We start from the raw sequence: 12,870 nt of genomic DNA, 5'->3' as shown, positions 1-12,870 counted from the left end.
TGTTTTTAGAATTCTAATTATGTTGTGTTTCATGTTTTTTTTTTTATTTATCATATTTGAAGTTTTCTCAGCTTATTGAATCTATAGATTTAATATCTCTTGACAGACTTGGGACATTTTTAGCCATGATTGCTTCTAGGAGTTTCATCTCCTTCCTCTTTCTTTTCTTCTAGGACTGTGAAGACAGAAATGTTCAATCTTTTTTTTTTTAAGATTTTATTTATTTATTTATTCATGAGAGACACAGAGAGAGAGGCAGAGACATAGACATAGGCAGAGGGAGAAGCAGGCTCCCCACTGGGAGCCTGATTCGGGACTTGATCCCAGGACTCTGGGATCACTCCCTGAGCCAAAGGCAGATGCTCAACTGCTGAGCTACCCAGGTGTCCTGGAAATGTTCAATCTTTGAATTATTCCACGGATCTGTCAGTCATTGTTCATTCTTATTTTTCTTCAGGCTGTTTTCTTTCTGTTAATCAGGCTATGTAATTTATATTTTTCTGTGTACTCAGTTCACTGTATCTTTGCCCTCTCCCCTGCTGTTGAGTATAATTCCATGATTTTAAATTTTTGGTTATTATATTTTCAGTTCTAAAATTTCCATTTGCTTTTTCTTTTTTCCTCTATTTTTTTGTTGAGACTTTCTGTGGGTTTTTTTTTTTTTTAATTTCATTCAAGTATGTTTATAGTTGCTCAATAAAACATTTTTATCATGGCTGCTTTAAAATCTTTGTCATATACTAAAATAAATAAATAAATAAAAATAAAAAAATAAAATCTTTGTCATATACTCTTGATCTTGGGGTGGTGAGTTTGAGCCCACATTGGGTATAGAGATTACTTAAATAAATAAAAAGTTTAAAAAATTATTAACTTCCTGCCTCTCGAGTGTTTCAGTTTTCCATTTGGAAATACTCAATTTGAGCATTGTTATAGTATCCAGAAAATTTACTTGATTTTTCAATTAATAGTAAAAAAACACTAAAATTTTTTTGCATACCATAAATGTTTCAGAATTAAACAATATTGGGGAATTCCTCTTGTTTCAGACAAAAATCTTCATTTTGAACTTTTAATTTAAAAACTGGTGAGTACCTGGCCTGCTCAGTCAATGGAGCACAAAACTCTTTTTTTTTTTTAAATTAAAAAAAAAAATTTTTTTTGGAGCACAAAACTCTTGATCTTGGGGTTGTAAGTTCAAGCCCTACATTGGGTGTAGAGGTTACTTAAAAGTAAAATCCTAAAAAAAATAAATAAATAAGGGGTGCCTGGGTAGCTTAGCTAAGTGTCTGCCTTCAGCTCAGGTCATGATCCTGGAGCCTCAGGATCAGGCCCCACATGGGGCTCTCTGCTCAGCAGGAAGTCTGCTTCTTCCTTTGCCTCTCACCCAGCTCCATGTTCTCTTTCTCTCTCTCTCTTTCTCTCTCTCTCTCAAATAAAATCTTTAAAAATAAATGAATAAGTGAATAAAATATGGGAAAAATAAGTCACATTACTTGGATATGTTAGATAATCCATCTATTTTCTTTCTTTGTTTTTAGCGTATAGTTGCAACAACATGTATGGGAATAAACCATCCAATATTTTCTCGTAAAACTTTTGATTTTTGTATTGTGGATGAAGCCTCTCAAATCAGCCAACCAATCTGCCTAGGGCCACTATTTTTTTCTCAGAGATTTGTGTTGGTGGGGGATCATCAACAGCTTCCTCCCCTGGTGCTAAACCGTGAAGCAAGGTAATCAGACATTGAAGTTTTAATTTTATTTTAATTTTTTAATTTTTTAATTTTTTTTGAAGTTTTAATTTTAAATTAGATTCTTCTTATGGGACAGTTTCAGTGCACTGATAAGCCTTAATTTGATTTGTTGACAGAGCTCTTGGCATGAGTGAAAGCTTATTCAAGAGACTGGAGCAGAATAAGAATGCTGTTGTACAATTAACTGTGCAGTACAGAATGAACAGGTATTTATAAATGTCAGCTATGAGTGAAATTCATGTTGATTTTTATCTACCAAAACTAAAATTATTTTTGTAATTGCCGTAGTAAAATTATGTCCTTAAGTAACAAACTGACATATGATGGAAAGCTGGAGTGTGGATCAGATAAAGTGGCCAATGCAGTAGTAAACCTACCTAACCTTAAAGATGTAAAGCTGGAACTGGAATTTTATGCTGATTATTCTGAAAATCCTTGGATGATTGGAGCATTTGAGCCAAACAATCCTGTTTGTTTTCTTAATACAGACAAGGTAACAAAAAAACCCAAATCTGAATATTTGCTTTGGTTTTTTTCTTTTTATCCTGTTATTTAAATTCTTCAGTTTTTAATAGTAAATGCTTTAGTGGAGCATATCAGTAAAAACTAGTGTACTTCTTACTTCAACACAAAGAATCTTTTCTTTCTGTAGAGCCAGTGTCTTTGGAAGGAGATTTATTCTGGGGAATAATAGATGTCAAAATTGACTTTTGAAGGAGGAAAGCTAGAAAGTGAACTCAAGTGTATAAAGAAAAGAAGTTGGCATTGATATTATCAAAGGGCTGAATTTAAAATAGAGATTTTATTTTTTAGAGCAGTTTTAGGTTCATAGCAAAATTGAACTTCACAGTACATATATTTACTACCTCCTGCCTCCACATACTCACATAAAGACTGTTTAACAGGGGCACCTGGGTGACTCAGTGGTTAAGCATCTGCCTTGGGCTCAGGTTGTGATCCCGGGGTGCAGGGATCAAGTCATGAGTGAATAAATAAAATCTTTTTTTTTTTTTTTTTAATTTTTATTTATTTATGATAGTCACAGAGAGAGAGAGAGAGAGGCAGAGACACAGGAAGAGGGAGAAGCAGGCTCCATGCACCGGGAGCCCGATATGGGATTCGATCCCAGGGAGCCCGATATGGGATTCGATCCCAGGTCTCCAGGATCACGCCCTGGGCCAAAGGCAGGCGCCAAACCGCTGCGCCACCCAGAGATCCCTGAATAAATAAAATCTTAAAAAAAAAAGACCACTTTATAAACTTATTAAATAAAACTCTTCACAAGGACTATAAATGACTTCTTATTTCTAGGAACTAAGTTTTGACCCTGTTATTTCTACAGTTTATCTTATTTAATGCTTCTCAGCATTGATTTGGAAGTCTTTACATGACTTCAGATAAAAAATAGTGATGAATTATATGTATGCATATTACTATAAAATAATTATATCTTTTGTTATTATGATGAGTGGTTATTAAAAACAGGTCCCCACTTGCAGGGGAACCTGGTGGGCTCAGTCAGTAGAGCATGTGACTCTTGATCTCAGGATTGTGAATTCAAAACCCATGTTGGGCATAGAATTTACTAAATAAGTAAATATATAAATAAATAAATAGGGCCCCACCCTCTGTGCCATGATGGAATTTTCATTCTCTTGGATATTGCCCTTATTAGCATTTCAGGTTCAAGGATTAACAAGTAAGAGCTGGTGGGCACTGGGAAATTTTTCAGTAAACTGACCTCACAAATAGCTGCATTTAGAAACCTTCGTTCTAATGTATTAGTTATCATTTATAATTATTTACCCTGACAGTGATCACTCAGATTCTGTTTTTGGTACTTACATTTCTTCTTTCTTTGCAACAGGATTCCAAGTAAAATGTATTTTTTTAAGATTTATTTATTTGAGAGAGAGAGCACAAGTGGGTGGAGGGGCAGTGGGAGAGGGAAAAGCAGACCCGATGTAGGGCTTGATCTCAACATGGGGCTTGAACTCAAAACCCTGAGATCAGTACCCCAGCCAAAGGCAGATTGAGCCATCCAGGTGCACTCCAAATAAAATGTATAAAAAATAGTCAAAATTGCAGTACTTGGCTGGCTCAGTCAGTAGAGCATGCAGCCCCTGATCTCAGGGTTTTGAGTTCAAGCCCCATGTTGAGTGTGGAGCCTACTTAAAAAATTACAAAAAAATAAAAATTAAAAAATAATAATAACCAAGATTATGTAAGGATTGTGTAGGAGCAAAATAGTCCTTGGAGAGTTTTACCAGGTATGGTAGAACCTGGGGAACTTTATCTGCTCCATTATTTGTATGAACGGCAACAAGAAAATGGAAAGAACACAGATATTAGAGTCAGATCTAAGTTTGGATCCTACTGCTGTGATTTCCTGTGAAGCTTTGGGCGAGTTACTCATCTTTTCTGGCCTTTGTTATTTGTAAATTAGGGGTTAACAAAGTAAAGTACGTGAAGCCCAATGTGTGGTTGGGTCTCAGAGATTTTAATCTGAGCTGTAGGATTTTTAAGATGGGTTGCCTTTGGGTAGCTTTCTGAAGGTGACTAATCTTCATTTTTGTTAATTCTTTCACCTTCCACTCTTTTCTTTTCTTTTCTTTTCTTTTCTTTCTTTCTTTTCTTTTCTCTTTTCTTTTTTCTTTTTCTTCCTTGTACTGTCAACTTTTAATATAAAGATATTTTTCATTTGTTTCCACAACTGATATTCTCTATGGCAACCTGTGTACTGACCGTACTCTTGACTGTTTTCTCTGTGTAGGTTCCAGCACCAGAACAAGTTGAAAAGGGTGGTGTGAGCAATATAACAGAAGCCAAACTAATAGTTTTCCTGACCTCTGTTTTTATTAAGGTAATTAATTCTAAATTTTAAATTTAATTCTAAAATTTTGAGGGCCAATAAATATTAAGGTGATGCATAATATAACATTAGAATGCAAGGAACTCAAGACCTAGCATTAATCTTCATTCATTAAGATGAGAGGACTGAAGCCTAATTGCTTTCATTCTATTTTGAGAAAATTATCTAAGATGTAATTTTTTATAACAGCATTTTCGGTTTCCATTTAGGGTAATTTTTGGTAACATCAGCTAATTCTGATTGTATCAGTATAGGGTTGAATCTGTGTTTAGGGATTGAAAACTTCAGTGTAAGGGATAGCAGAAAGTGTAATGTGTTTCTTTGTACTTTTTTTGTTTTTGTGTAGCAGCACTGTTCTAGTGGTGTGCATTAATCAGACGCATTATGTAAACATGTAATTTAATAATTTAGTAAAGCTTAAATAACAGAAATCAGGATTTTCATTTTCATTGTTTTTCTTTTCTGTATAGGCTGGATGTAAACCCTCTGATATTGGTATCATTGCACCCTACAGGCAGCAGTTAAAGATCATCAATGATTTATTGTTCCATTCTTCTATCAGGATGGTCGAAGTTAACACTGTAGACAAATACCAAGGAAGAGACAAAAGCATCATTCTGGTATCTTTTGTTAGAAGTAATAAAGATGGACCTGTGAGTTCATTATATATATATATATATATTTTAAATATGTATTTATTTATTTGACAGAGAGAGAAAGAGAGAGCACAAGGAGGGAGAGGGAGGAGGAGAAGCAGGCTCCCAGTGGAGCAGAAAGCCCGATGTGGGGCTTGATCCTGGACTCTGGGATCATGACCTGAGCCAAAGGCAGATGCTTATTAACTGACTGAGCCACCCTGGCGCCCCTTCACTGTAATTTTCTGCTGATTTGTTTGGGACATTTTTTTTTTCTTTTCTTTTTTTTCAGGTTGTGGTAAAAAACCCATGTAATATAAGATTTAAAATCATCGCTGTTTTTAAGTATACAGTTCAGTGGTGTTAAGTGTATGCACAGTGTTGTGCAGCAGATGTTTTGAACTTTTTCATTTTGCAAAACTGAAACTATACCCATGAATAACAACTCTCCAGTTCCCTCTCCCTCTAGTCCCTGGCAACCACCATTCTGCTTTCTGTCTTTCAATTTGACTAGTTATCTCATATAAGTGGAATTATATGGTTTATTTGTAAGAGAGAGATAGCAAGAGAGAGCACAAGCAGAGACGAGACAGAGAAGCAGACACCCTGCTGAGCAGGGAACCCAATGCAGGACTTGATCCTGGGACCTCAGGATCATGACCTGAGCCAAAGGCAGATGCTTAACCCACTGAGTCATCCAGGTGCCTGGTATTTGATCTTTTTTTTTTTTTTTTTTTTTAATTTTTATTTATTTATGATAGTCACACAGAGAGAGAGAGAGAGGCAGAGACACAGGCAGAGGGAGAAGCAGGCTCCATGCACCGGGAGCCCGACGTGGGATTCGATCCTGGGTCTCCAGGATCGCGCCCTGGGCCAAAGGCAGGTGCCAAACCGCTGCGCCACCCAGGGATCCCTTTTTTATCTTTTGTAATTGGCTTGTTTCATTCAGCATGGTGTCCCCAAGATTCATCTGTGTTCTAATATGTATCAGAATTTTATACCTTTTAAGGCTGAATGATACTCCATTGCATGTATATGGCACACTTTGTTTATTCATCTATCAGTGGACATTTGGGTTGCTTCTACCTTTTGGCTGTTATGTTTGGGGCATTTTAAACAAATAGAGGCTTCCTTAGATATACTTCTGATTTTATATACAATTTCATTTTGTTTTTTGCATTTTTACCTATTTTTGCTTCATTTTTCTCTATTATGTGATACCTTCTATATGGTCCTAAAAAATATATGTAGCAAGAAGTCTCCTTGCTACCCAGGTCCTCTTCTACTCAGTTCTTACCCTCACAGATAATCACAATTTGGTGTTTTTTCTTTTTAATTTTAATTTCATTATAATTAATATACAGTGTTAGTTTCAGGTATATAATACAGTGATTAAAAAATTCTGTACTCCGGGCTCATCATGATAAGTGTACTCTAAATCCCCTTCACCAATTTCACCCATTCTCCTACTCACCTTCCCTCTGGTAATCATCAGTTTGTTCTCTATAGTTAAGAGTCCATTTTTTGGTTTGAATTTTTTCTTTGTTCATTTGTTTTGTTTCTTAAATTCCACATGAGTGAAATTATATGGTATTTATCTTTCTTTGACTTATTTCAGTTAGTCTTATACCCATTAGATCCATCCATGTTGTTGCATTTGCAAGATTTCATTTTTTCTTATGGCTGAGTAATATTCCATTATTTATATGTACCACATCTTTATTCATTTATCTGTGGTTGGACACTTGGGCTGCTTCTAAAATTTGGCTATTGTAAATAATACTGCAGTAAACATGGGGTGTGTACATCCTTTTGTGGTTTTTTGATTTGGTTTGGTTTTTGGATTTTTTTTTTTTAAGATTTTCTTTTAATGTATTTATTTGAGAGAGAAAAAATAAGAGAACATCAGGGAAAGGGCAGAAAGAGAGGGAGAAGCAGACTTCCCCCTGAGCAGGGACCCCAACGTGGGGCTCGATCCCAGGACCCCAGGATCATGACCTGAGTTGAAGGCAGATGTTTAACCAACTAAGCCACCCAGGCACCCCTAGGGATTTTATTTATTTATTCATGAGAGACACACACAGAAGAGAGGCAGAGACACAGGCAGAGGGAGAAGCATGAACCTGGAACCTGATGTGGGTCTTGATCCCAGGACCCTGGGATCACACCCTGAGCCAAAGGCCAATGCTCAACCACTGAGTCACCCAGGCATCCCATCCTTTTGAATTGATGTTTTTGTATTCATTGGGTAAATGCCCAGTAGTAAAATTACTGAATCATATGGTAATTCTATTTTTAATTTTTTGAGGAACCCCTATACTGTTTTCCATAGTGGCTGCACTAGTTTGCATTCCCTCGACGAAGCACGGGGGTTCCTTTTCCCTACATCTTTGTCAGCATTTGTTTCTGGGTTTTTTTATTTTTGCCATTCTGTCAGGTGTGAGGTAATTTCTCATTGTGGTTTTGATTTGCATTTCCTTAATAATTAATGTTTTTTCATGTGTTTTCTTCAGAGAAATGTCTGTTCATGTCTTCTCATTTTTTAATTGGATTATTCAGTTTTTTTGGTGTTGAGTTGTATACAATTTGTGTTTTTTTCAGTAACCTATATAATTCCTTTAGGCATAGACAAACAGACATGAATCATTATTCATATTTACCTGTTTTTTTTTTTTTTTTTTTTACAAAGGAGGTAATATATACACTCTAATGGACTCTGCTTTTTTCTTAATAAAATAGCTTGGAGGGATCCCTGGGTGGCATAGTGGTTTGGCGCCTGCCTTTGGCCCAGGGCGCGATCCTGGAGACCCGGGATGGAATCCCACGTCGGGCTCCCGGTGCATGGAGCCTGCTTCTCCCTCTGCCTGTGTCTCTGCCTCTCTCTCTCTCTGTGACTATCATAAATAAATAAAAATTAAAAAAAAATAAAATAAAATAGCTTGGAGATCTTTCCATGTCATCACACAGAGACTTGATTGTGTTCTTACAGTTCCATAGTTTTCTATTGTATGTATATATATGTGTGTGTGTGTGATGGTATATTTAACCACTCCCCTGAGTCTAAGGCTATTACAAGTTTTTTTTTTTTTTTTAATTCATGAGAGACAGAGAGAGAGAGGTGGGGGGTGGGGAGCAGAGACACAGGCAAAGGGAGAAGCAGGCTCCATGCAGGGAGCCCGACGCGGGACTTGATCCCAGGACCCCAGGATCTTGCTCTGGGCCGAAGGCAGGTGCTAAACCGCTGAGCCACCCGGGCTGCCGTATCCATAGAATTTTAAATGTGTCAGTGGATCTTTTTTGGAATATATGCTTAAAGTAGGAAAATAGTTCACAACAAACTGTGTTCTTTGCCAGAACAAACTTAAATGTATAAGAAAACCCAAATAACTGAAAATTCTTTCTTTCAGATTGGTGAACTCCTGAAAGATTGGCGACGTCTTAATGTTGCTATAACCAGAGCCAAACATAAACTGATTCTCCTGGGATGTGTGCCCTCATTAAACCGCTATCCTCCTTTGGGGAAGTTACTTCATCATCTAAACTCAGAAAAATTAATATCCTTTTTGTGTTGTATATGATCACATCTGTGCTATTGTAAGTATTCTATTTATGAGCTTATATAAATTAAAACTTAGTGCCCTGTGCTTTCCATAGGCACATTTCAAAGACCTGATTCTACAAAGGAAAAAGAAAACAATTCACAGGAAGTAATCTTAAGCAAAAAGTGAAATAATGAAGGTGAATGGAAAAGGATAGTTTGTGAAGTGAGAAAGTGATCTGTGCCCTAGGAGCAGGGTACATGCTTCCTAGAACACACCTGGGAAAAGTGGTTACGCCTTCTGGTTCTTCTCACTCCAATTTATAATCTTTTTTTTCCTTTAATCTAGGACAAAGCATTAAAATTTTTTTAAAAATTAAGAGAATTGAAAAAAATGGAGTTATTCTTTGTCATATTGTAGATAATGATTAAAAATCATTTTAAAAAATTACTTGGAGGTCTTAGGCTAAGATATGTAAACTTTATGGTTTAAGTACATTATTATCCACAGAATGCCATAAAATATTTTTTAGCAGTCTTGTAAATCAAATTACAAAATATTAAATAATGTCATAAATGTTTTTGTGTAATTCCATTTTGTGTTAAGTATATCTTCCTTAATTTATTTTACATCATGGATCTTCCATCAGAGGAACATGAAAGTCTTTGTCATGTATTGGGTGATTTTCAAGGAAGATAAAGCATTGTTTTCCTTGATTTCTCATACTGGCATAGTTATCTCCTCTAAATATTACCTGTTATTTGCAATTTGGATATGCTGTGAAAGCAGTGCCTGGTTTGATTGTGAAGATCATTTTTATCCCAAGGAAATGAAATGATATAAATGTTCTCTGTTGAGAGTTCCAGTTTTTTATTTTATTTATTTATTTTTTTGGTATAATCTAGTTAAACACAGTTCTATCACTGTGTAAAATTTAACACACTATTAAATTTTTTCAGTACAGGTGTACCCAAAACTGAAAAGTCTGTTTTATAGATACTTTGTGTTTTTGTGTGAGCTAGAAAGAGTTTGATAAGTTTTTACCAGCTTTAATGATGGATTAACTTTTGGATCTGAGGAACTTTAAAATTTCAATACTGATTTGATTTTGTAGATTTTTATCATTTTGTTTGTTTAAGAGATTAGGTAAAGAAAATTGATTTGTCTTTATCACTTGAGCACAATCTTGTGATGATGAGAAACACGGGTGTGATTCTTTTCTGTGTTTTGAGATCTGTGATTCAAAGACCATTTCGTTGGGTTTTTCCCCTGTTGGTTTTTGGTATAATATACATTTTCACTTTAAACCTAGGCTTTTAGGGCGGCCCCGGTGGCTCAGCGGTTTAGCGCCGCCTACAGCCCAGGGCGTGATCTTGGGGTCCCGGGATCGAGTTCCATGTCCAGCTCCCTGCATGGAGCCTGCTTCTCCCTCTGCCTTTCTCTCTCCTCTCTGTGTATTCTCATGAATAAATAAATAAAATCTTTAATAAAATAAACCTTTTAGGCTTTTAAATTATTACTTATAAATTATTTCCAATTAATTTCTGATTCCCCCTTTCTCACTTGTTATTTTGTATTCGGTATTCTATAGTAGACTTTGATATAAAAGAAAATAATTCTTTCCTTTGAGAAATTTTATTTGCTAAACTGATGGCAAATTAAAAAGGTATGTCCCAGGCAGCCCAGGTGGGTCAGCAGGTTAGCACCGCCTTCAGCCCAAGGTGTGATCTTGGAGACTCAGATCAATTTTTCTCTTTTCTTTTTCTTTTTCTTTTTCTTTTCTTTTCTTTTCTTTTCTTTTCTTTTCTTTTCTTTTCTTTTCTTTTCTTTTCTTTCTCTTTCTTCTTTCTTTCTTTCTTTCTCTCTCTCTCTCTCTCTCTTTCTTTCATCTTTTCCTTCCTTCCTTCCTTCCTTCCTTCCTTCCTTCCTTCCTTCCTTCCTTCCTTCCTTCCTTCCTTCCTTCCTTCTCTTTTCCTCCCTTCCTCACTCCTTCCTTCCCTCCCTCCCTTCCTTCCTGACCAATTTTACCTCAGTGTATCAGTCTTTGGGAGGGGTCATCTCTTTCAAAGTTGTTTTTTCTTTGTTTAAATGAATGTTAAATATGTTAAAATTGTTGCTTCTACCTCATGTTTTTAAAAATTACTTGCAGTTTTTATTAAATAGTTTTCTACTTTTAGACCTGTATGTGTCAGTTATTAATCTTGAATAAGGGCAGCCCGGGTGGCTCAGCGGTTTGGCGCCGCCTTCAGCCCAAGGAGACCCATGTCGGGCTCTCTGCATGGAGCCTGCTTCTCCCTCTGCCTGTGTCTCTGCCTCTCTCTCTCATGAATAAATATATAAAATCTTTTAAAAAAAATCTTGAATAATGATTCACAGTTGTCTAGCATTTTTTTTCAAGTAGTAAATGAAGTTTTCTGAAGTTATTGAACCTTTCAGAAGTTATTTTAATCTGCAAGATGGAGACAGTTCCATTCTCATGGGGTGGTTTTGAAAATGAAAAGGCCTAGGAACTGTACAATTACATGCTCATTCACACTAGAGGGGGCATGGAAAATCAGTGGTGAAAAGATAATGCGATAGTTGGCTATACATATGGAAAAAATGAAATTTGATCCTGTTCCACACCATTCATTAAAATCAATTCTGGGTGCAATTATCAATTCTGGGTGCAATTAAGAGACCTAAATATGAAATTTAAATCTTTGTAAATTCCTCTTTTTAAATTATTTATTTATTTATTTTAAAAGATTTTATTTATTTCTTCATGAGAGACACAGAGAGAGAGGCAGAAACACACAGGCAGAGGGAGAAGCAGGCTCTCTATGGTGACCCTGATGTGGGACTCGATCCTAGGACCCCAGGATCACACCCTGAGCCGAAGGCAGACACTCAACCACTGAGCCACCCAGCTGCACCCAAAACGTTTTTAAATTAAATGTAGAATTCAGTAGTTTTTAGTTTTTAAACCATAAATTCAACTACAAGAAAAGTAAGAATTTATATTTATCAAAGGTCTCCATAAAGAGGGAAAATATTAGCCAGAAAATGGCGACACATTACTGACACCAAACTAGTATGTAGAATATTAGGTAATGTATATAGGCCAGTAAGAAAAAGATAAGGCAATAGAAAAATAGGCTAAAGACCTGAACAGTTTTTTTGCATAGAGACTCCAAATATTAAAACATGGGGAAAGTGCTCAGCATCATTAGTAATGAGATCTATACAAAATAGACCCATCCTATAATCCCCCAGAAGATTGGCCAAAAAAATGAAGAGATTCTCACAATTCCAAGCATTAGAATGAACATGGAACAACAGAAAAACCATACTGCTGATATGAGAGTACATTTTGAGAAAAGTTTTGAAAAGTTTGCCTTGCATTTATTTATTTTTAAGGATTTATTTATTTTAAAGAGCTAATGAGCAGGGAGAGGGGCAGAGGGAAGAGAGGGAATCTCAAGCACACTCCCTGCTGAGTGCAGAGCCCAAGGACAGGGTGCTAGATCTCAGGATCCTGCCATCGTGACCTGAGCCAAAGTCAAAAGTAGGATGCTTAACCAAATGAGCCACCCAGGCGCCCCGCCCATAAATTTAAAGAAAGGCATATCTTATTTTCAGTTATTCTATGCCTAATTATATGCCCTAACAACGCTCTTGGACATTGACATAAGGACATGCACAATTTGGAAACACCCCAACCTGGAACTTCTCTTGGACATGGATGATGTTGAACAAGTAACAAAATTTTTACTGTTACTCCATTTGTGAAACGTTTATCAACAGGCAACAATAAACTACATGGTTTAGGGGCACATACTTGTGAGGTAGAAAACAGAAAAGCAAGGAATTCTCATAAAAGCCAGAAGAGTATTTCTCTGGGGGATGGTGAATGGTGGCTAGGGGCAGTTCCCGGGGAGAATGAGTCTATCCTGTGCTTAGTTGATCTGGTGGCAGTCACCCAGTTCACTTTATAATGATTTTTAAAACTGTATGTAGAGAGCAAATGGGAGTCTCACTTATGTCAGGCAGGGGCCTGTGTCAAGCAATGACGCAAGCAGTTAAGGG

General features: G+C 36.4%; 1 protein-coding gene across 3 annotated transcripts in view; it reads left to right on the top strand.

The window, feature by feature from the left end:
- DNA2 (DNA replication helicase/nuclease 2) overlaps positions 1 to 10,298 on the top strand; it is a 56,888-nt gene extending 46,590 nt beyond the window's left edge. For all 3 annotated transcript variants that reach the window (XM_049109007.1, XM_049109006.1, XM_049109008.1), the window contains 7 exons: positions 1,542 to 1,735; positions 1,873 to 1,962; positions 2,045 to 2,249; positions 4,530 to 4,619; positions 5,099 to 5,281; positions 8,671 to 8,819; positions 9,435 to 10,298. In XM_049109007.1, coding sequence (XP_048964964.1) covers positions 1,542 to 1,735; positions 1,873 to 1,962; positions 2,045 to 2,249; positions 4,530 to 4,619; positions 5,099 to 5,281; positions 8,671 to 8,819; positions 9,435 to 9,501 — 978 coding nt within the window. In that variant the 3' untranslated portion in view covers positions 9,502 to 10,298. The remainder of the gene's footprint in view (positions 1 to 1,541; positions 1,736 to 1,872; positions 1,963 to 2,044; positions 2,250 to 4,529; positions 4,620 to 5,098; positions 5,282 to 8,670; positions 8,820 to 9,434) is intronic.
- The last annotated feature ends 2,572 nt before the right edge of the window (positions 10,299 to 12,870 follow it).

The sequence above is a fragment of the Canis lupus genome, chromosome 4 (assembly GCF_003254725.2).
Source record: "Canis lupus dingo isolate Sandy chromosome 4, ASM325472v2, whole genome shotgun sequence".
In the NCBI taxonomy this organism is placed as follows: Eukaryota; Metazoa; Chordata; class Mammalia; order Carnivora; family Canidae; genus Canis; species Canis lupus.
The sequence above is the reverse complement of the archived record's forward strand: the minus strand, read 5'-3'. Positions and strand labels throughout refer to the sequence as shown.